This window comes from Rhineura floridana, chromosome 2, assembly GCF_030035675.1.
Source record: "Rhineura floridana isolate rRhiFlo1 chromosome 2, rRhiFlo1.hap2, whole genome shotgun sequence".
Taxonomy (NCBI): Eukaryota; Metazoa; Chordata; class Lepidosauria; order Squamata; family Rhineuridae; genus Rhineura; species Rhineura floridana.
Genome location: NC_084481.1, coordinates 6845054 through 6870312, shown reverse-complemented (window position 1 = coordinate 6870312; position 25259 = coordinate 6845054). Strand labels below are relative to the sequence as shown.

The following is a 25259-nucleotide window of genomic DNA, read 5'->3' as shown; positions in this document are numbered from 1 at the left end:
ACACTTCAAAGTCCCGGACCTGAAGTCATGTCTAGACCTCTGTTGATTTTGACAGAATATTCCGAAATGACAATATTTAATCATCCCTTCATCAAATGGGTTTAATATGTGTGCTTTTGCTGTTTCTCTTTGGTACAGAAATCTTAAATGGAGGAGTATATGTTGGACAGAACCGATTTCTTTGCTATGCGGACACTATTCAGTGGGAGGATATTGTTCGTAACCCTTTGGCCTCCAACTTCTCCGTAGTTCCAAAAAACAGCAGTACAGATTGTAAGTACTGGCTTTGTTATCCCAGTCTGTCAATTTGTCATCACACTGATTCAAGTTCATGTCTACTTTTTCTTTCTTTCTCTTGACTGTGCTACTAGTAGTGAAATATGCATCAGCTGCTGTGCTTTCATTGCATCCATATGATAACAGTGAGATCCTATGTCTGCTCTGAAGTAAGAGCATTGAGTTCAATGCAATCAACTCCTTGTTCACCGTGCATAGTGTGCAGCCTACGTTTTATAATGATTTAACTACTTAAAATACCTGCCTGGTTCCAGAGTTCTTCCCTTGCCCTATTCCTTCCACTGTCCCCACATTTCTTCTTTTTCTTTTGCATTATTCATACGCTTCCTTTTCAACCAACTGCCCAAGGTAGCATTTCATGTTGAAAGAAACTAGGATCTGAAGCCCCCTTCCAAGTTACCACTGTTTAAAATTCCACTTTAATAAGGGAAAGCCCAGGTTAGTCTTATATGCAGTTAACATTGGTCCCCACAAACTGCTTAACCATTTCTTTCAACATGAAACACCTCCTTGGACAATTTGTTGGAAAGCTGGCATATGTAAAATTAAATAAATGAAACTGGAATCAGACAGCAGTAAACAGGACTTTAGTAAGCACAGGCTCCATACTCAGAGTTTGGAAAGTTGCAACCTAGAACTACAAGGCTACAGACAGGAAAGTACAGCATCCAGTGGTCTGCCTTTGTTCAGGTGCCTCTGTGGTACCAGCCAGTATCGTTCTCAACTCTTATTTTTCAAGGGATCCTGGATCTTTTCTACTGTGGCTGGCATTTGGAGGCCTATATACTGCTGTCGTCTTTATGGTCACAGTCATGTTTCCCACCAGCCTTTACTAAGATACGGACCCTTCTTCATTTACCACATGCAATTCTATGAGACTTAAAATATGGCTGAATCCCTATTGCTAAGGTATTGGAACTTCAGAAAGCATTACAGAAAAGTGGAGGCTTTTTAAACTTTGTGGGAAAAATTGAATAGAATCCACATACAGGTTTTCAAATGCCTGCAATTAGCTAGCTGTATACAAAAAGAGAGAGAAGTATTCATGTGCAATCACGCAAAGAGGTAGAGGTGCCTTATTACCACCTGTCAAGAGTTTGGAGAAAAGGAAGATGTGGCTCAGTTGTTTTACAAAAGGCTTAAGACACAGTTTTGCTGCACTCAAGTTTGTAACGATTTGAACTAGGAGAGAGGAAATGATGGGAACACGAAAACTGCAGAGTAATCATGGTGACCCACCAACTTAGAAGATCATTAGTCAAGTGGGCAACCTTCATTTCAAACACACGGGACAGTATCCAACTGACATGTTCCATCAGCGCAAGGATTTCTGCTTGAACCCTCTTACTCTCATGCTCCCATTAAATCTGTTCTAGGGGTTCCCCTAATTCTCTGGAGCAGTTTGGGAAAGGTGCGGTGCAAGGAGGAGGGAAGTTCCCTTGTGCAAGTGAAAATCCTTGCACTGACAGAATACATTAGCTGGATGCCTCCCACTTTCTGCCCAGCATTTTCAGGATAGGGCAGAGTACAAAGTTAATGGAACGTGAACAAAAAGTTAAGGTCTGCATCCTTTGGAGAATTCTTGTGTCCTAGGAGAGCATCTAAGACAGAGAAATGATGTATCATATTGGCAATGATGAATTAGGAAGACCCCAGTTCAAATGCCTTTGCCACAAACTCATTAGGGCAGCCTTTGCCAACCTTTGGGTCCCCAGATGTTGCTGGACTAAAGTTCCCATAATTCCTGACCATTGGCCATGCTGGTTGGGGCTGATGGGAGTTGTAGTCCAGCAACATCTGGGGACCCAAAGGTTGGGAAAGGCTGCATTAGGGACTTTAGTTTCAGACAAACCGTTCTGTCTCAGAACCCCATAGCTGCATAGGGTTGGTGTAAGAATTACAACAATGTATGTGAAGTGTTTTGAATACTTTGTGACCATACTTGTTGGGGCTGATGGGAACTGGAATCCAACAGTATCTGGAGGGCCACAAGTTCTCCTTTCCTGCTTTCAGGCCCAACATCACATGATGATGGAACCTCAACTGCAGGACAATGTTCCTTCATCACTATATTAGTGGGATTGTACAAACTGTTGTGTGAAAGAACAATGGAAAGTCAGGGAAAGAGCTATAAAGGATAAGAAAGAGGCTATGCCACATTATATAAAAGAGCTGAATTTGTTGTTTTAGTCAGCTAATGGACATATTGGATTTCCAAAGGCTCCTAAGTGGTTTAGCAGCACGCATCCCATTGAAAATCAATGGGATGTGTGATCTTAAGTTACTTTCAGTATTTTTGATAATCTTGCCCTCTGAGCTTGACATCCTGATTTCAACTCCTTCTCATTACCCAAATCAATGGTTAATGTTGAGACATCTCTATCAAAGTGAACAGGCTGAACCTCTAGGATACTGAATGTTCATCATTCTCCTTGGATTATCTGGTATCTATGCATATTCAGCACTGAAAAGCTGAATGCTACCAATGCCTGGATATATATTTAGGAAAGCTCAACCTTCCAGAAACAGATTGGATATGCGTCTCCCATTGGAAGAATAGCATTAGTCATTACAAGTTATTCAATTTACATATCTCTGACATGAACTTCAGTAGGATAAATGAAATCAAACCCAAGAAGAGATACCATTTGTTTGTCACATTTCAGTACTTAGCTTTGCCTAACACGCAGGTTCTTGCTGCACCACAAATCTAGAAATGCTACTGTTTGCCCATTATTGTTTGTGGTAGCCTTTTGTGGGAGTTACTTGGGGTGCACCTCAATATTTTAGACTGTTCTGTCTAATTAAACTGTAAAATTAATAACTTGGTTTTAAAACTTAGAGATGTAGTTAAGTTCAGTGCTGACCTGGCTAGCCTCTCTTCCGTAAAGCTGTAGGGCAGATGTGGGTAACCTTTAGGCCTCCAGATGTTGCTGAACTGCAGCTCCCATCATCCCTGGTCACTGGCCATTGTTGCTGGGACTAAAGGTTCTCCACACCTGCTATAGGGAAACATATACAGTAACAGCCAAGTTCCTGTTCCTTTAAAGTTCTCTGGGATGTTCAGTATAAACAGGTTTCCTCAGCTGAAACCTGCTAATGTTCTTATATACAACTTATTCTGTGTAGGAGAACAGAATTTGATCCCAATAAAACAAATCACCAGCAGAATGTAACAGCAATACATTTCCTCACCTTGGCTGACAGAAAATGTGAAGTAGTGACTAATTCCCTTTTGTAAAGTCAACTCTTGTGTAGTATATCATTTCTAACGCAGCTCTAAATTGCAAACTGTGTACTGGGAAAGCAACATTCGGAACATTTCGAAAGCAACAGTAGATGGTGAACACATTTTTATTGTAGAGTTAGGTTAAATTATATCCCTTTACTAAGGTGCATTCAATTAACATTTTAAATATATGCTTGGGGACTAGTGAAAAAGCACGTTCACAGACAGGGGTTCTTAAGTAGACCCAATTGTGACAGGTGTCAGCATACAATGCTAGTCACCTAAGCTGTTCTTTCACAAAAACAAAGGCATGAATCAGGAAAGTGTCGTACGAAAACTACTTTTTGTATGGAAAATTCCTTATGTACTCACAAAATGTTTTAGCAACCATAAGTGTTTTCTCAGTTGGGAAGCATATCAAATAAATGCTTAGTTGAGAGCCAGTGTGCCCCCTCAGTTTTAAACATATGCACATATTTGCAGTTCCAACCATTCAATAATATGAATTGGAAATATAATTTGCTTTAGAAAAATGGCAATTGAAAGTGGGGGGGGGGGAAATGTAGCAATGTCAATATTTGTTTTCTTTTAAAAATCTATTTTTGCCAAGTGCTAGAAAATGAAAAGAGAGGGGAATGTGAGGCAGAAAGTTGGCTTGCAGTGTTTTTGGCATTTGAGACATGGAATTTAGTAGCCCCACAAATTTTTATGTGAGAAACAGCAGAAAAAGATGAAAATGCTTCTTTGTACTCTGAAGTACTACTTGATATAAAAAAGCTAACTGAAGAAGAATTTCAGCATCTGGAAAATAGACCAAGATTTTGAGTGCCGGGTGGCAAAAAAGATTGGAGCTTCCCAGACTTTTCCAAAAGTCTAATCCCTGTAACTTTAGGGGGTACAATCCTGCTCTACTTTATGCATGCTGTAATATTGGTTTCAAAGGAGTGTCTACATGTATACTCCTGATTCAAACAATATTTTCTCCAGAGTTTGAAGGATGTCATGTTTTGGGGCATACATGCATGCATAGGCAGGCAAGCAGCTGCATTGGCAGACAAATGATTCTCCAGTCTCACTGCATGCTTACACAGCTGGGCAAATGTGTGCAAAGAGGCTTGCACCTGCATATGTTGGTGGAGCAGTTATTGGTAAATTTTATTAATTTTATTTATGAATTTATTTGATTGGTTTACATCCTACCCTTCCTCCCAGTAGGAGCCCAGGGCAACTGATGGGAATTAATTCCCATAAAAGGTCTAAAAGCTATTTAAGAATAAAAAACATCAACAATAAAAACATATGTTAAAAATATTTTCAATTAATGTAATGATTAGCTGTATATGAAATTAGCTTCCTGTTTTTGCATATATTACCATGTCTTCATTTAATAAGGCGTGATAAAAACAGCAGTTATATCTCTTCCCCCCCCCCCCAACTTTTGTCTCCTGTAATGTGTGGTACCATCAAATATGTGATATCATGTCATTGCTCATGGAGTTTGATGGCCCCTCTGAAAGCAGTAACCAATGGGCAAAACATGTGGCGTTTATGTCATATGTTTTATGACATTGTACATTATTGAATTAGGAATAGCGTGGTCTGCTAATTTGGACTCGAGTGCTGCTTTCAAGCCTTAAATAGCATCATTCACAGTTGGACATCAGAATGAATGCTGATCAAAAGAAAGTTTTACCACTAACATCAGAAGTACAGAGGAGGAAACCATATCATTTCAAATTGCCCAGCCACTTTCACAGGCTAGTAATATACTTTAAAGTATGTGCAATAGGATTCTAGCAGATATCAAGGGGGATCAAATCGGTTAAGTGGGAGATCAGCCACCCCAGTTGCAGCATAAGTCTTAGCAAGTTTTTCTAATATAGATTCTAGAGGAGGCAGGCTCTGCAACCTCTTAGTAGACATTTGCCTATTGATGTGCATAACATATTATAGACACTACTTGTTTCAAACTGGTCTGCTAATTAAAACAGTACTTCACAGGAAGGAGAAACATTTAGCTTAAAAAGAATTGTTCCTTTTCATGGACAGCAATGTAGGAAAGACAAGGTAGACAAGCTAAATCACATTTCAATTGATTTCGTAATTGACATTTTTAGATAAGTTGGTAGTTTTCATCTCTCATAATAAGTTTCAGTTGCTAAAGCTCACTATGAAGAAGTGCTTCAACTAAGTAGAGACACATATGTAACCTGAAACCAGCCATGACCAACCATGCTTGATGATGGTTTTCTTTGATACGGCAAGGTTCAAAAACCCATCTACTGTTCATTCATGCAACAAAATGCCGTAACCATTTCACAAGGATTATTGTAGAAGTGTGTCAACTCAACCATTCATTTTGAAAGAGTGCTGTAAGGTGGCGGAACATTGAAGCTATTATTTATACTTCAGATGTTTACTCATAAGTCAAGTAATTGGCTAGGGAGGTTTTTGGCTGCCTTTTAAAGTGGCAAGTAGGAGCCTCAGCTAGCTGGCTGGTCAGCTACATCACAAGGTTTATTGCAAGTACTTTCTCAGTTGCACAATCACTGACTGGAAGGCAAGTTCCCCATCTCTGCATTTACTCATGAGTAAATGCCTAGAGATGCTTTTACTACTCATGAACAACTCAGCAAAAAGCCTTTGCCTACCACCAGCTGATCACTATTTCTGAAATCAGTACTTGTGGGAAAGTGGTGACCTTCTTTCAAGAGGAGGCCATTCCCTGCAGCCTAACCAGAACCAGTGACTGCACTGGCAGTTTGGAGAAAATGACACACCAGCTTTCCCCAGGATCTATGTTTGGCAATTGGTTGGCATGCATATGCCCTAGGATGTGGCAGTCAGATCATCAACACTGAAGGAGTGAGATTGGTACTCACACAGCTATCCCCTGTAGTTAAAGGGCGAGCTACCTCACCCTGTACACACACATACACACACACTTCCGTAGGCATCAAGTTGGATCCTGACTCAAGGTACTTGGTAGAGCAGCTCAGTTCTCTTTGTGCTGCAAGAAATGCTGGACAGGATGCTGGAAAACAGAGGCAACTGTGTGTACTCTTAACTGAACCAGGGACCACTCATGGTGCAATCAATGGCTGTCATGGGGCAGGGGCAATATTGCCAGCATCATCATGGGGTGAAGAAGGGGCACAACCAGAGCTTGGAAGATTACTTTTAAAAAGTAATAAATTACAGTTACAATTACTTGGCCCAAAAGTAGTAATTACCGTTACAATTACAATTGCTCTGAAAGTAACTGATTACTTTTTCTCAAAAGTAATCACTACAATTACATTTCAGTTACTTTTTAAAAAAAACTCCTACAAGGTGCTGGCCTTGGCTGCTGCACATCTAAGAAGCCTAAAACAATATTAAAAATAAACACACACACACAGGGGGTAGTAGAATAAAAAATTTTATCCATAAGATTAACATCATGGCATAACAGAATCTCACATCCCCCCAAGCAATGAAGATACCCCAACTCTTGAAATCAAATTTTACACTTGAAATGCTTTTATAATATGTTTCTGTTATGTCTCAAAAGAACAAGATGCTCAAAGAGCATGTCAGACAAGGAATGTCTTTTTACAGTCATTACGTTGCCACCAGTACTGAACAGGCGTTCTACTGCGGCGCTTGAAGGCATGCCTGTGTTGTGCTGCAAAAAACACCGCAGCACACGTGGAAAGCCATGGAGTGATGACACTTCCCTGCTGGGAGACCTCAGGTACCTCACCCGTTCCTCCTCAGCAGTGTCCACTGCTGACTTCTTGCCCTGGGGCAGAAAGTTAAAGAAGTCATCTGCTAAGTCATCTCCTTCCTGGTCTTTATCTGAAGACTGATCACTGTCCTCATTAAGTACACCCATCTTTATTTCAGCTTTCAGCAAGGCTTCCATTGTGTATCTAAGAAAGAGAGAGGATCTGTTAACACATATATGTTAGGAAACCATCATCTGCTCTTCATTTCCTGATGCTTGTCATGTCCCCTGGTTCAGGGTCCAGCCTGAGCCTGTGGATGATGACATGGAAGGTAGGAAGGTGACCAAGTCACCACACTCATGGGGCAGCACAGCAGACCCTTAAGGATTACCTGCAGCAACCCAAGGTTGTGATGAGGAGCCCCAGGAAGAAAAGGCCCAGCCCCTGCCTACCACCTTAAGCCCTCTGATGCCTCCCTTGAGACAACATTTCCCTTGGAGTAATCCACCCAAAGGGCTTCCTTAATGTTCTTACTTCTTGGTATGGGTGGTGGCCTGACACGATTCCAGCCAATCTAGTTTGAAGCGAGGGTGTAGGCAGGCTGCCAGAAGAAGCCTCTTGTCCTCCCAGATAGCTGCAAACTGCTTTCTTAGGGCTTCGCGCACACCTCTCAGCAGCTGAAAACAGTATGTGTACCTCTCAGGTTTGTTTTCCAGTCCTTCTAACTTGCGGTCCAGATTGCAGAGCGTTGGTAGCAAATACCCCATGTTCTCCCGTTGCAGAATATCTAGGGACTGGGCTAGTGGCTCCATAATCTCTGTGTATTCCTGTACCACTTCAATCTCAGCAGCTGTGATCCTGGACAAGGAGCAGCGGTCCATTATGGCATGCATTTTTAGTGGCACAGTTGACAGGAGCTCATGTAGTTGCTTCAACGCATCAAAGGTGAAATTCCACCTGGTCTTATTCGGTACCTTCAGATACACACCACATTGTGCTGACTGGTTCTGCTTGGACCACAACTTGCTGCACTTTCCCATCAAGGAACGAAACTGTTTCTTGAAAGGACCAAGACGACTACTTTTGGAGGAGTCAGAAAGCATGGCCTCTATGTCTTGTGTTGCCACAAGGTTGAGGGTGTGGCTAGCACATCTCTGGTGTGGTGGTAAAACAAAATCCTCTCCTGAGTCTGCAGCTTCTTCCTCTGCCTCGGGTCCTGTGTCCAGGATCTCACAGATAGGCACAAACTCCACCTCAGCCTCCTCCTCCTCCTGGTTATCACCATCATCATCACTGGTGCCTGCAGCTTCCACTGGTTCTTTGGCCATGAAAACTCTGAACGCTTTCACAAAGTTGGAGCCATTGTCTGTAGTAGTGCACATAACTTTGTTGTGGATCCTGTACTGCACATGTACATCATGCAGTGCTTTTGAAAGAACATCGTATGTATGGCGCCCCTTCAGACGCTTACAAGCCAAGGCCCCGACCTCACGTTTCAGGGTAGTTGGGTTGATCCAGTGGGCTGTTACCCCAAAGTAACTCTTCTTGCCATTGGTCCAACAATCTGCAGTGGTTGCTATATATGCCACAGCACCCATTCGGTTTGCAAGAGTTTCTCTCATGTGGCATGCTCTCTTCTCAATTCTGTCTCTCAGAGTCTTGGCACATATGATGGTGAGATCTTTGGGGAGTCCAATGCGAACCAGATTAATGAATGATGGTTTGTCCACAGTCTGAAGTGGTAATGTCTCCTCTACAATGAAATCAATGATTCTCCTGTCGAGATTGCTCTGGGTGACAGGCTCCCTGCCAGATCCCCACCTCTCAAGGGTTGTCTGCTGCTGCTTCAGCATTTTGGGAGGAGGGGTGTCATGCATTGGTTCAGGAAGGCCACGTCTCCTTGCCTTTATTGCTTCTTCAATTGCTCTCAGCTTCTCAGGGTGTGCCCTCTGAGGAAGAAGAACAAAGCATGAATCCAAGAAAAAATGGAAGAGGAACTTCACAATTTAAACATAAATAGACAATGGACACTCTTTGAGGACCAGCATGACAAAGGCTTACCTCAAATGTTTCTTCACATTGGATGAGGAGGAAACAGCTGATCTCAGATTTTTGATCCTTGGAAGGCAGTAATTGCACCGTACAACAACATTTTTCCCACTCTGGCTCACAAATGTACAAGCTTTCTCAAAGCCAAACCATGGTACTTGCTGTTCTGCAGATGTGGCTGTGGGCAACTGGCACTGCTTCATGCCCTCCTCCTCCTCGTGCACAGGGCCTCCTTTCTGAACCTCACTTTCTAGTTTTGCCTCCTCAGGATCAACAAGCTGTGACTCAAGTGGCCGCACTAACCGACTGCTGCTCTCAGCAGCAAAACCTGCAACAGGCGTCTCTGTAATAAACAAGAGATAATGCTCCTATATGGGTGAACTTCAGCTGTGATGTGCCCCCATCTCTTCCCCATGCTGCAAGATCCCCCAGTCAGAGTGGAAGTAAGCAGGTCGATAGCACAATTAAAAGAGATCCTATTTGCATCATTTTTGCTCACTGAATAACCCTGCCTGGGCCAGTCTAACCTACTATCTCACAGGGTTGTTGTGAGAACAAAATGAGACTAGGGTTCAAATCCCCACATAGCCATGAAGCTCACTGAGTGACCTTGGGCCAGTCACTGCCTCTCAGCCTCATGAAAACCCTATTCATAGGGTCACCATAAGTTGGAATCAACTTGAAGGCGGTACATATATTTTTTATTTTGAATATGATGATTATGATAATAAATATGCAGCATTTCAAATTAATTCTGTATGAGAAGCATTCCATGCCAAGCTTGGAAAACCAAGGATGAGGTATAAAATGTAGACAAAAATACTTTTGACAAAATGCCGTTTATCTTTTATCTTTTATATATATGAGCCTGGGTAGGGAACATTTAATCTAGCCTACTTGCTTTCAGCAAGAAGGGTTAAGTGCCTTCAGGCTAGGGCAGTCACCAGAAGGCCACAGCAGAGACAAAGGAGCCTAGTGTTGTGGAGATGTTAGATGGGAGCTTTGGGGAGTAAAGATGGAGGCTTCTGAAGGCTGCAATTCTAAACACACTTACTAAGGGATTAAGCCCCATAGAACTCAACAGGACTGACTTCTAAGTAGATGTAGTTTGGACTGTGCTGTTGATAAACCTTGACTAGGGTTCTTCTGCAAAGACATCCATATCCAAGCAGGGTTGGCAACCCCCTGCCTGGAATACCCTGCCCTTATCTTTTAATGTGGCTGCTCCAAATGTTTTTACAGATTTGACCCTTTACTTCAGAAAGAGGTCTGAAAAATGAGTAAGAGTAAGAAGTATCTTTTAAAATTGTTCTTTTCAATTCACTCTTGAATGAACATCATACCTAGGGCAGATCCACACCATTCCTTTAAAGCACATTCAACACCCATTTGAAGCACATGAATCCCACCACAGAATCATGGGAACTGCAGTTTGTTAAGAGTGGTGAGAACTATGACTGTGAGGGGGAAATGACACTTCCCAGAATTCTTTAGGGGAAGTCATGTGCTTTAAATGCGAGTTGGATGTGCTTTACACATATTGTGTGAATCCGCTTAATAAATTTTGCCTGCATGTAAATTGTTTTAATTAATTTTTCAAAATGGAAATGAGCTATAAACTGTAGTGGGTGACCATGGGCTACTCACCATCTCTCAGCCTATCTGCCCCTCAGGATGAAAACAATGGAGAACCATGACTACCCCAAGGCATACTTAAAATGTAAAGGAAGTATTGTACAACCATAGTATGCAATTGGATACTTATAGGGACACAGCATGACAAAACTGGGTGGAAGTAATGAGTGGGGTACCACAGGGCTCAGTCCTGGGCCCAGTGCTCTTCAACATTTTTATTAACGACTTGGATGAGGAGGTACAGAGCATGCTTATCAAATTTGCAGATGATACAAAATTGGGGGGCATAGCTAATACCGTGGAAGACAGAAAGAAAATTCAAAGGGACCTTGATAGGCTGGAGCATTGGGCTGAAAACAACAGAATGAAATTCAACAGGGATAAATGCAAAGTTCTACACTTAGGAAAAAGAAACCAAATGCACAGTTATAAGATGGGGGATACTTGGCTCAGCAGTACGACATGCAAGAAGGATCTTGGAATTGTTGTTGATCACAAGCGGAATATGAGCCAACAGTGTGATGTGGCTGCAAAAAAGGCAAATGCTATATCAGGCTGCATTAACAGAAGTATAGTTTCCAAATCATGTGAAGTATTAGTTCCCCTCTATTCAGCACTGGTTAGACCTCATCTTGAGAGCTGTGTCCAGTTCTGGTCTCTGCACTTCAAGAAGGATGCAGACAAACTGGAACAGGTTCAAAAGAGGGCAACAAGGATGATCAGGGGACTGGAAACAACGCCCTATGAGGAGAGACTGAAGGAACTGGGCATATTTAACCTGGAGAATAGAAGACTGAGGGGAGATATGATAGCACTCTTCAAGTACATGAAAGGTTGCCACACAGAGGAGGGCCGGGATCTCTTCTCGATGATCCCTGAGTGCAGGACACAGAATAATGGGCTCAAGTTGCAAGAAGCCAGATTTCGACTGGACATCAGGAAAAGCTTCCTAACTGTTAGAGCCATACAACAATGGAACTAATTACTAGAGAGGTAGTGGGATCTCCGACACTGGAGGCATTCAAGAGGCAGCTGGACAGCCATCTGTCGGGAATGCTTTGATTTGGATTCCTGCAAGGGGGTTGGACTTGATGGCCTTATAGGCCCCTTCCAACTCTACTATTCTATGATTCTATGAAAATATTTATATAAGCATGACTATCAAATATGTTTATTTATATAACCTGTAAAGTTATTTATAGTGCAATCCTATGTTTTTTTACTCAGAAGCAAGTCCCAATGTATTCAATGGGGCTTACTCAACCAGGGAAAACTGCAGCCTCAAGTGATAAGGAACTTGTTCTTTTAACAAGTCCTTTAAGTTGAGACCTTATCCCAGTCTGCGTCTGTGTTGAAATTGCTTTTTAATATGTTTTTAAACTTTTTCTTAAAAAAAATGTTTTTAAAGCTTTTAAAAATGTTTTTAAAGATGTTTTGTTTTAATATACTTTAAAGTCTGTTTTTATGATTTTTAAAGTGTTTTTAGTGCTTTTGTTTGCTGCCCTGGGCTCCTACTGGGAGGAAGGGTGGGATATAAATCAAATAATAAAAATAAATAAATAAATAAACTTCATTCATTTTTTTAAAAAATGAGTATTAGTTTCCTACATAATAAAAACTGTGATAAACCCTGCCTAATTTCTTTAAAAATAGGGTTGGAGGGAGAGAGATTTACAACACAAACACAAGTCTGCACTATGTTTACTCACAAGTCCCATTAATTTACAGCACAATCCTAACCATGTCTACTCAAAAGCAAGTCCTAATGGAGTTCAATGGGGTTTACTCCAGGTACATGCTTTACTCCCAGAAATGGCTTTACTCCCAGAAAAGCAGATATTGGATTAAATACTTTCATATTTCATAGCCCAGGATCTGACTCTTGGACAGAAGAGGAAAAAAAACATTAAGCCATATTACTTACGCAAACTGCAAAAAACTCAAAGCCACCATATTCTGACGTTCAGCCTAGGCATGCCTGGATCAACAAGTCACAACTCTGGTGTCATTGGCTACAATCCTGAAAGGGCGGGGTTACAGCCAGAGCTTTGAAAAGTTACTTTTTAAAACTACAACTCCCATCAGCCCCAGCCAGCATGGCCACTGAATTGGGCTGATGGGATTTGTAGCTAGAGCATGGATCTGTTTAAAAAAAAGTTGTGTGTGGGGGGGTTACGTTTTGGTGTATATCTTGGGAATTAGACCACCTAGAAACTTACTTTTTTTTTTAATTGAAGCTGAGAGTCCGGAGAGTAAGGGGTGGTAGCCAGAGAGCTGGAGCCCCCCCCCCAAAACCAGAGACTCCAGCCAAAAACACACACACCGGGGCACACACACACACACACAAATCATCGTCACTCACCTCCACAGCTCTTCTCCATTCTGCTGCTGCCTTCTCCGTTGTCCTTCAACTGGCTTTTTCCTCCGGCGTCCATTTTGTCCTCTCAGACGCTAGCAGCAGGCCCTGCCTATTCACCTCTTCCCTCGTGCCTCCTAACACAGATCACGAGGGAAGAGAGAGTCTGCGCAGAGGTCCAATCAGTGTGAGGCACATGTCTTGTGTTCACCAATCACAGCCAGGAGCTGACTTCCCCTTGTTCCCACCCCCAAGTAACGTCGAACCTAACGTGGAAATGTTAAAGTTGCAGCTGAAAAGTAGGGAAATTACTAGTTGTTCCTTTACTTGCCAAATGTAATGGAATTACCCACTCGTTATTTAAAATTGTAACTAATTACAAGTAACTCATTAAAAATAACGAGTTACTTCCAAGCTCTGGGCACAACAGTACTTGCACCTTCCCAGTGTGAGGACTATGGGGAACAAATAGTTCAAGTATATGGTATTATTTTGACCCTTCTATTGTGAAAGGGTGAGCAATTCAGTCACCTGCAGAAATACCACATAATGAAAATAACATTCAGTATGGCATTTTTTAAAGGTTTCCCCTCCTCCCTTCCAGAAACATCCTTTTGTTTTAACACATCAAACGGTGTTTTCTCTCTTACCTTCCTCTTCTTTGTGGCTCCCGCTGCATGCCAAGAACAGCTAAAGGATACCTTGGCTTACCGCACAATAACTCAGTTACTCTCATTGTTTTTCTTCGGTGTGGAATTAGAGCAAGAATGCCACAAGCCTCATCATTTCCTTGTCAATGTGCCTTTGATTTTGCTGTGTACCTCCTCTGGAAAAATGTTATGATGACATTCAGGTTTTTCACACACCGTTATGTACTGTGACAAAGAAAATTCTTGTGGTTGTAGCCTGAGATTCTCACACATAATTACGCTCTTGGCAATGCATCTGTAAGTCTTGATACATTCACAGGAAAGCACCTGTTTATTTTATTTTGCATTTGATCCTTACTGCTGCCTTGATACAGAAAGGTCTATTATACAAACCTACTTGTGTAACATTTTCCCCCACCCATACTGTATCAGAATGGTGGGGAGCATTTGGTCCTCCAGATGTTGTTGTACTCCAACGGCCTCAGTCAGAATGGGAGGAGCCAGGTTGTTGTAGACCAACAACATCTTGAGGGCCACAGGTTCCCCACCAGATTGCTTTTTCAGAAGCCTGGCTCTCAATGTGCAGGACAGGAGATCAGCTCTGATAGGACAGTGATGATTTGAATGTCATGAAGGGGCAGCAAATGGTTAGCTATTTAATTTATTATTAGTGCAGCCTGAAAGGGAGTGAGGCACTTGCAGGATATTCTGCCTCAGATGCCAAAGTAACTTGGTCAGTCTTTGGGACTGTGCACTTTGGGTTGTATTCAATGTAACATTAAGGGAAATGTTCCATCAGCATGAGGATTTCTCCTTGCACAATGAATCATTATCCACCCCTTCTCCCTCTGCACTGCAACTAAATCTGATCTGGGCTTTTCCTCAGCCCTCTGGAACAGATTTGGTGATGGCGCAGGGAACATGTAATGGTAGGAGAGGGGGGAAATCCTATTGGGCTAAGGCTAATCCTTGTGCTAGTGCAGCTATTTCATTGCATACTGCCCCTTGACTCAAGGAAGTGTCATTTGTTGCTCTGCTTCAGGCCAGCCCTGAGCTTTGGTTGTGCCTTGAAGGGTCCCCTCTATTTTACTGTCCCAGCTACTGTATTCTAAATGTATTGCAAGTTGCATAGAGGCCACTGGGTAGGAGGCAACTAACAAACAACAACATGTCAACTCTGTGGAAAGGGCAAGAACTAGGATCATAGCATTGCAGGCTGGAAGTTGCCTGCTACTAATCGATACATATAAATAGCATATGCAGATGTTATGCAAATTTTATGCAAATCTGTGCTCTCTTGTTGGTGATGTGCAAGCAGCCACCCTCTCCAGAATGGGGTGCTTCAAAGATTTGTCATGTATACTATTTTCTCCTGGTACCTGATTTTTCTGTGATACCTAATAATATTGTGTCTCTCTCCACAACCATTCCTGGCCTGCATCAAGACATTTTATTTTTCTGTAAGACAGAGGCAGGAAGTATGCTTTTTTCCATTGTTTGGGGAATGCCTATGATGTGAACTATCCCTCCTGACACCCCACGCTTGGTTCAGAAAATCCCCACCCAGTGGGACGCTTGCCTCAGCCTGGTTAGATATGCTGTCTGCACCACAAGCTTCACCCCTTCCACCTTTTGTCCCACGCAAAAGGTGACCACTGGTGTGCCCTGTTAGTCCAATAGGATGTAGGTACAGGAACTGAATAGGACCTTGATATGGTAGCACATGTGACCAGGCAGACACACAGGAATTTAAATGAACCAAATAACTTCATTTAAATACAAGATGTTAAATAGTATATAGATGTATAGTCTCTATCTTCCCTACCTATCCCACCCCCCTAACTAATATATAATCCAACCTTTTTCACCAGCTGACTCCTACGACACCACCTCCCTCCTCCCACTCCAAATCCCAACAACAAAACCTCCTAACTGTCCCAACCAACTGTCTTTTATTCAAACCTCCCTTAGAACTCTCACTAACACGCCCCATCCCACCTGGCAGTATTACATCACTCATACTCCCAGGCATTCCATTAACTCCTTGAAACCCGTAACACATTTAATAATGGTTCCCAACAAGTGGTTTCATTATAACCTACATTACTAAATTAAAGTGAATGTGCGTAGTCCATTTCTTAGTAGGAAATGTTTTAGAGCTTGATCTGGATCCCTATAAGGATTCCGTTAATCACCTAAAAACATATGCACATAATTGTGATAACAAAACAGAGGTTTTTATTGTATTACCAAAACGTTTCAGCTTCTGCCTTCATCAGCTGCCAACATACAAATGCTGTTACCAAGGTGGCAGTTATAGAACTTTGAGGATGGAATGCTCAGAGGGGCTTCATTTGCAGAAGCTAAGTAGTGGTGGTACCGTCCTCCAGGTTCAGGCCATGTGGTGCCAATGTGTCCAGAGAGTAAATCCAAAAGTTCTCCCTTTTGGTCAATGCTGCTGGATCTGTGGCATCTCTATCGCTGTTATGGAAAAGTCCAACAGGCTGTGACCCTCAGTGTTAAAATGCTTTGCAACTGGTTGCTCCACTTTTTTTGTTAAGATTGCCAATTTGTGGTTTCTGAAGCATGTGCGTAGGTCAGTTTATTTATTTATTTTGTATACTTGTATACCGCCCCATAGCCGAAGCTCTCTGGGCAGTTTACAGTAACTAAAAACATTAAAACAAATACAATTTAAAACACATCTTATAAAAACAATTTAAAACACAATTTAAAAATTTAAACAGTATAAAACACATGCTAAAATGCCTGGGAGAAGAGAAAAGTCTTGACCTGGCGCCAAAAGATAACAGTGTTGGCGCCAGGCACACCTCGTCACTCAGATCATTCCATAATTTGGGGGCCACTACTGAGAAGGCCCTCTCCCTTGTTGCCATCCTCCCAGCTTCCCTTGGAGTAGGCACCCGGAGGAGGGCCTTTGATCTTGAATGTAGTGTAAGGGTGGGTTTGTATCGGGAGAGGCGTTCCATCAGTTATTGTGGTCCCAAGCCGTGTAAGGCTTTACAGGTCAAAACCAGCACCTTGAATTGAGCTCAGAAACATACAGGCAGCCAATGCAAGCGGGCCAGAATCGGTTTTATATGTTTGGACCGTCTGGTCCCTGTTACCAAATGGCTGCTGCATTTTGCACAAGCTGCAGTTTCCGAACCGTCTTCAAAGACAGCCCCACGTAGAGCGCATTGCAGTAATCTAACTTGGAGGCTAGCAGAGCATGGACAACTGAAGCCAGGTTACCTCTGTCCAGATAGGGACGTAGTTGGGCCACCAACAGAAATCCGTAGAAGGCACTCTGTGCCACCAAGGCTACCTGAGCCTCAAGTGACAGAGATGACTCTAGGAGAACCCCCAAACTACGAACCTGCTCTTTCAGGGGGAGTGCAACCCCATCCAGGACAGGTTGGACATCCACCATCTGGTGAGAAGCACCACCCACTAGCAGCATCTCAGTCTTGTCTGGATTGAGCCTCAGTTTATTAGCCCTCATCCAGTCCATTGTTGCAGTCAGTTGTTGTTTTTCCTATGTATTGGATATGACATCCTGGTCTTTTGCATTCGATATAAATTATATTGCAGGACCTGCAAGTGATGTTCTGTTTGATGTAATATGTCCTGCCTGTCCTAGTGCTTGTGATAGTAGCTGTTTCCCTGAGGTACACACCGGTGATACAGCATTTGGAGTGACAAGGATGAGACCCACGATTGGTGATAGGTGGCTTATTTTATATCTATCTATCTATCTATCTATCTATCTATCTATCTATCTATCTATCTATCTATCTATCTATCTATCTATCTATCTATCTATCTATCTATCTATCTATCTGTCTGTCTGTCTGTCTGTCTGTCTGTCTGTCTGTCTGTCTGTCTGTCTGTCTGTCTGTCTGTCTATCTATACGTAATTGTGATTAACCAAACAGAGGTTTTTATTATATTAACAAAACGTTTCAGCTTCCGCCTTCATCAGCTGCCAACATACAAATGCTGTTACCAAGGTGGCAGTTATAGAGCTTTGAGGATGGAATGCTCAGAGGGGCTTCATTTGCAGAAGCTAAGTAGTGGTGGTACTGTCCTCCAGGTTCAGGCCATGTGGTGCCAATGTGTCCAGAGAGTAAATCCAAAAGTTCTCCCTTTTGGTCAATGCTGCTGGATCTGCTGGCATCTCTATCACTGTAATGGAAAAGTCCAACAGGCTGTGACCCTCGATGTTAAAATGCTTTGCAACTGGTTGCTCCACTTTTTTTGTCAAAATTGCTGACTTGTGGTTCCTGAAGCGCGTGCGTAGGTCAGTTGTGGTCTTTCCTACATATTGGATATGACATCCTGGTCTTTTGCACTCGACGATGTAAACTATATTGCAGGAGCTGCAGGTGATGTTCTGTTTGATGTAATATGTCCTGCCTGTCCTAGTGCTTGTAAAAGTGGCTGTCTCCCTGAGGTACACACAGGTGATACAGCGTTTGGAGTGACAAGGATGAGACCCTGGATTGGTGATAGGTGGCTTAAGCACAGCTCTCACCAACAGTCTGCGCAAATTAGGAGGTTGGCGAAATGCTATAACAGAAGGCCTGCTGATGGCTCTGGTAAGATGTTCAGAGTTTGCCAGCAATGGGTAGCTCTCCCTGATTGCTCGGTGATAGTTAGGAGATGCTGGATGGAAATCTACCACAAATGGAATCCGTTGCTCTCTGCTTTTTGACACCTCAGTATGATGGAGGAGGTTTTCTCTGGACAGAATGGAGGCTCGGTGGATGTCGCAATTCATAATATGTGGAGAATATCCTCTTCGAAGAAGGTGTTCTTTAAGTTCACTGATCCTTCTCTGGTATTTATCTTCAGTGTTGCAAATAAGTTTGATTCTCAGAGCTAAGCTATACACAACGTTCTTCTTTATATGCCTAGGATGGCAGGATTTCCAGTTTAAGTAGGTGTGGGCATAAGTGGGTTTGCTGTAGAGATCAGTGGCTATTTTGTTGTTTTCAGTGGTAAGAAGGACATCCAGAAAAGGGATGTGCAGATTGTCATTTGTAGTATTAAATGTAAACTTAATAGAGGGATGGATAGAGTTGATGTAATTTTTAAATTGTTCCAAATTCTCTTTACCATTCGTCCAGACCATAAAGATGTCGTCAATGTATCGCCACCATATAAGTGGTTTGTTGATGGCCTTTTTGAGGATCTCCTGTTCCAGTTTATCCATAAAGAGATTTGCATATGATGGAGCCATGCGAGTCCCCATAGCTGTGCCTTGTAGTTGCAGGTAGTGTTCTCCATTGAATGTAAAGTTGTTACAAGTCAGGACTAGCGTAGCTAAAGTTGTGAGAACCTCTGTTGGAGGATTGTTCATATCTCTGGTGTTAAGGAACTCATTTAAAGCCTGAATCTCATCATTATAATTATATTAATTTTAATTATATTATATAATATAGGGATGGGCAAGAAATTTGATTCAGTTCTCATTTAAAGCTTAATTTATCATATCCACACTTTCAGAAACAACATAAGGACTGAAACATAGTCATCTTTTGAAATTTGCACTTATCCAAATTTTGCAATGCACTTCTCCAACTAAGCAATGCTTGCAAAAATGCATCTATTAGGGGAAACTGCATAAAAGTGAATATATTAGTTAAGATACATACAAAACTGGATTATAATAGGAGAAATTGCTTGGAAAAATGTGTATATTAGTGAAAACTGCATACAAAAATGTATTTAGTAGGAGAAATTCTCATTAAAATGCTGGAGAATTTTCATGAGGACTTTTTTAAAAAAGCACACAAATGGCTGCAGAAATGTGGAGGACCAATTTTAAGATTGGAAAAGTGAGAAACTGAGAGAACTGAAACGAACAGATCCTTCTATCATTAATATAATTGTATATTTATAGACCTTTTGTATATTGTATATAGAATTGTATAATTAAGACCTTACAGTAAAGGGCAAGTAAGAAATCTAATAAACAAATAAATAATGACTCTTAATTTCATAATTAGAGTAAGCTGTGTGTGACAGAGCTGTGTTTTTTATGTGGGTGTCAATGGGTCTCTTCACATGGTGCTTCCTCAGCTTCATAGACATCAGCACTCTTGACTCTTCTTTGAAGGATACTTGTGTTGACAGGTGTGATGTGTGACTCAGGTGACAACAGATCTGACTCACAGCAATTTTCACATTTTGGGCTGTAGTTCTTCCTAGTCACTATGATCATAAAAACTGTTGTCAGTCATGCCTGTGAGATTGTCTGTTTCACATGCTACATTTGCTTGTGTAAATCAGCCTTCCCCAACCTCTGGCCCTTTGCATGTTGCTGGACTAAAGTTGTCATAATTCCTGGCCATTGATCATGCTGGCTGGGGCTGTTGGGAGTTGTATTCACAATATCTGGAGGGCACCAGGTTGAGGAAGACCGATAGAAGGCATGGTCAACGTCTGTATTCTTGGTAGCTATTCCCTAGACAGACTCCATATTTGAAATGGCACCATTTACCTTCCTAGTTATGGAGCACATTTGAATGCATTATGTGCATTTTTATGTTGCCTGGGACCCAGTCTGGCAGCAGACCTACCCTTGCCATGGAAGCTGTAATCACTTCATCCATGTGTAGGGACAAAAACATGGCTTTTTGGTGAGCTCACATGAAGCCAACAGCTTCCCCGTTGCCAAGGTGATCTCTCCTAATGGTCCTGCATGTTCTGCAGGACCCCGAGGAAGGGACGTATGGAGGCACAGCCTACCAGAGAGTGTTTAGAAGGCAGGAGAAAGGGCCGATGAGGAAGATCATCCAGAGATATGGCTGTCAACAGGAGCCATAGTTTGGGAAGGAGAAGGGAGGTCCTAGATGTGATTTAACTGTCTTCCTCCTGAGACTGAGGCTTCAGGAAACTTGCAGGTCTCTCACTGGTCAGTGGGAGATTTGAGAGTGGCAGCCCATGATAATTCCCCTTTTATAACTTTCTCTCTGGAGGTGGGACCTGGATGCAGCCCTTGAAAAAAATTACATAAATGTTACATGCAGAATCAAATAACTGTCACACAGGTTGAAAACTTTTCCTTTATCAGTGAAACTATAGGCAAACTTCCCACCATTTCTTGATTGATATGTGACAGAACCAACAGAAGCCAGATCAAACTGTCTCAAGAGGCCAAATTATACAGCCACGAGAGTGGCTGTATACTATAGCCAGCGTGGATTTTTCGCATTCTGCAATGTTAAATTGAAAATACCCCCATGTCATTCTGATGCTTCCCATAAACTCATTGCAAAATACAACCTTACAAAACTTATAGTCCTGAACTCACAAACACTTGCTTAACAGCTCACTAAATTTTCATGGTGATACACAAAACAGTCAGAGAGAATAGAGAGTTCAAAGTCTAAAAAGAGAGGAAAAAAACCCAGAGCCCTTATGGACTTTTTACTTTCAGAGTTCTCATAACCTGTTTAAATTCATTAAAAATCAGCCACATTCACAGAGTATCTGTAATCCTATTACTGACCTTGCCCCGTACTCTGACCTGGCGGATTTTTAATTAATTTAAGAAATTTTGGCTGGAACTCAATGATAATGTCGGGCATGCTCAGTAAGAACCAACTGTCAGTGTTCTAAAAGCCAGACTCCCAGCTGCTGGGCTTGCCTAATCAGGGGGCCACACCCACACCAGACTTTGATTTCACTTGAGACAGTCATGGCTTCCCCCAAAGAATCCTGGGAAGTGTAGTTTCTGAAGGGTGCAGAGAGGAGACTCCTATTCCACTGAGAGAGCTCCAGTGGCCAGAGTGGTTTAACAGTCAGCCGCTCTGATTGAAGGTCTGTGAGGGGAACAGGGCGTCTCCTAGCAACTCTCAGCACCCTTCACTAACCACACTTCCCAAGTTTCTTTGGGAGAAGCCACGACTATCTAAAGTGAAAGAAAGGTCTGGTGTGGATGTGGTCAGGGACAGCTTTGGTTTACATGTGCCTGCTATAGACTAAAAAGTTGGGGGAAACGCTGAAAAGCAATGATACTGTTCACAATGTTTTCCTTTTGGAAAGGAAAGAGGCTTCCCCTCTGCCCAGAGCCCACCCCCCAATCTCCTCCCCTCTCTGCCCCTTCCCCAGGTCCATGTTGAACTACAACCTGGGAGACCAGGGTTCGAATCCCCACACAGCCATGAAGCTCAATGGGTGACCTTGGGCCAGTCACTGCCTCTCAGCCTCTGAGGAAGGCAGTGGTAAAACCACCTCTGAATGCTGCTTACCATGAAAACCCTATTAATAGGGTCGCCATAAGTCGGAATTGACTTGAAGGCAGTCCATTTCCATTTTCAAACATGATTGTGCAGAAATAAATCCCATTGAACTCAAAAAGTATGCAAATGATCAAACCCACCCTCTCTTCTCCTCCCTCCTATCCCCTCCCTCTTGCCCCTTCTCTCCCATCCTCATCCCCTTCGTCCCCTTCTTCCTCCTCCCCCTCCGCTTCCTGCACAGGAGTAAATACCATTGAACTCTATTTATTATTTATTTATTTATTTTTAAAACTTATATACCGCCCGACTAGCAATAGCTCTCTGGGCGGTGAACATAGATACAATAAAATACAGTATAGTACAAAAAAAATCACAGTCTAAAATCAAATATCACAGTCTAAAACAGCAAAGGCTCAGAATCAAGTTTCAGACATTACACTACATTAACAAAAATTAAAATTAAAAATTAAAATTAAAATTAAAATGCCTGGGAATAAAGGAAGGTTTAACCTGGCGCCGAAAGGATGACAGTGTCGGCGCCAGGCGGACCTCCTCAGGGAGACTATTCCACAGTTCGGGGGCCACCACTGAGAAGGCCCTTGATCTTGTCACCACCCTCCGGGCCTCCCTATGAGTCAGAACACGGAGGAGGGCCTTCGTAGCAGACCGTAGTGTACGAGCCGGTTCATAGCGGGAGAGGCATTCCGACAGATATCGAGGTCCCGCGCCGTATAAGGCTTTATAGGTTAATACCAACACTTTGAATTTGGCCCGGAAGCATATTGGGAGCCAGTGCAAGCGGGCCAAGACAGGTGTTATATGTTCAGACCGCTTCGTTCTTGTTAGCAGTCTGGCCGCCGCATTTTGCACCAGCTGTAGCTTCTGAACCGTCTTCAGAGGTAGCCCTACGTAGAGCGCATTACAGTAATCCAAACGTGAGGTTACCAGAGCATGTACTACTGATGTAACGTCCTCCCTACCTAGATAGGGACGTAGCTGGGCTACCAATCGAAGTTGGTAGAGTGACAGGGAAGAGTCTAGAACGACTCCCAGACTACGAGCCTGTTCCTTCTGGGGGAGTGTAACCCCATCCAGGACAGGATATGTATCCACCACCTGATTGGAAAATCCATCCACCAGGATTTTATCAGGATTGAGTCTCAGTTTGTTAGTTCTCATCCAATCCATTGTCGCGTCCAGGCAACGGTTTAGCACATCGACCGCCTCACCTGCAGAAGATGAAAAGGAGAAGTAGAGTTGCGTGTCATCAGCGTACTGGTGACAACGCACTCCAAAACTCCTGATGATCGCACCCAACGGCTTCATATAGATGTTGAAAAGCTTGGGAGACAAAACCAAGCCCTGCGGGACCCCACATTGGAGTACCCACGGCGTCGAGCAGTGTTCCCCAAGCACTATCTTCTGGAGACGGCCCGCCAAGTAGGAGTGGAACCACTGCCACGCAGTGCCTCCAACTCCCAACTCCGCAAGCCTCTCCAGAAGGATACCATGGTCGATGGTATCAAAAGCCGCTGAGAGATCAAGGAGAATCAACAGAGTTACACTCCCTCTGTCTCTCTCCCGACATAGATCATCAAACAGGGCGACCAAGGCCGTCTCAGTGCCAAAACCGGGCCTGAAACCCGATTGAAATGGATCTAGATAATTGGTTTCATCCAATAGTGCCTGGAGCTGTTCAGCAACCACTCGTTCCAAGATCTTGCCCAAAAATGGAACATTTGCCACTGGTCTGTAGCTGCTGAAATTCTCTGTGTCCAGGGAAGACTTTTTCAGGAGTGGTCTCACTGCTTCCTCCTTCAGACCGCCAGGGACCACTCCCTCTCGTAAAAAGGCATTTATCACTTCCCTGGCCCAGCCAACTGTTCCCTCCTTACCTGTTTTTATAAGCCAGGAGGGGCAAGGATCCAGTACCGAAGTGGTTGCACGTACCAGTCCAAGCACCTTGTCCACGTCCTCGAACTGAACCGACTGAAACTCATCCAACAAAACGTGATAAGACTGTGCTCCAGACACCTCTATAAGCATGCAAATTATCAAACCTGCCCTACCCCTTCCTTTGTTCCCATCCAATCCACTCCTTCCCCTTCCCCCTCCCCTCCTCCTTCCCCATGGTCAGTTTTACCTAACCTAACCATGATTGCATAGGAGTAAATGCCATTGAACTCAATAAGCATGCAAATTATCAGACTTGCATTTCCCCTCTTTCCCTTCTCCTGTCCCTTCCTCCTCCCCTCCCCTCTTCCTTCTTCCTCCTCCCCTGCAAAGTAAATCAGACATATTTAAAGTAACCATCTGAACTATATCAACTGTCTTAGTAATGTTGCTTTCTCCCTGCTAAAACAAGATCAGCACAGCACACGTCTTCTTTCTATTATTTGAGCTGATTGCAGGTGTTGCCACCACTCACCATATGCTCAGAGGCACATGTTACCAAATACTTGCAAGCTACACAGCAAGTGGATTGGACTGTGAAATTGTGCTTGCATTTTGACAACTTTGTAGGGCAGTCCAATATCTCAGAGAGGAGTTCAGGTCTCCTGCTCCTCTGGTGCATTCACTATAGCTGCCCAATTTCCCTGCTTTTTAAAGTTTGATAGAAATAGCTGTGGGCTATAAGTACGTTCTTAAACCGCAAGGTTTTTTGCCTATTAGTGAATCTACTCCATAGGCCATGCCCAGTTTTTAAAATTGCTTGGATGACTTGCCTGCAGAAAGAGAAACTGGCCTTTGTAGGAACAAGTCAGAAATTTCCCATAGATCTTTTGACCCAGGAGATTATACCGACTATATCTATAGCTGCAGGGAAAAGGAAGTCAGGAAGGGGCAGTTTCTGACACATCTCTCCTGGTTTGTTTGGGGTGTGTTTGTGTGTGTCGGCTCTTCTCATCCCATTGGCCTTAAGACATTGCCATGTTGTCACATTGGCCTTAAGACATTTCCGTGTCACAACAGAATAGTAACACTACAGCAAACCTACTATCAATCCTGCATTGTCAATGATAAGTGTGAAGCCAGTGGGCTGTGTGAATTCTGTGCTGCTGACATGCTTTCCTTTGACTT

At 42.9% G+C, this 25259-nt stretch overlaps 1 protein-coding gene across 6 annotated transcripts in view; it reads left to right on the top strand.

The window, feature by feature from the left end:
* The window catches only part of ERBB4 (erb-b2 receptor tyrosine kinase 4), a 1247562-nt gene that overhangs the window by 865816 nt on the left and 356487 nt on the right, over positions 1–25259 (top strand). For 5 of the 6 annotated variants that reach the window (XM_061607684.1, XM_061607681.1, XM_061607685.1 and 2 more), the window contains exon 4: positions 139–273. The exons of the other annotated variant lie outside the window; for it this stretch is intronic. In XM_061607684.1, the coding sequence (XP_061463668.1) occupies positions 139–273 (135 nt within the window). The remainder of the gene's footprint in view (positions 1–138; positions 274–25259) is intronic. 6 annotated transcript variants of the gene reach the window in all.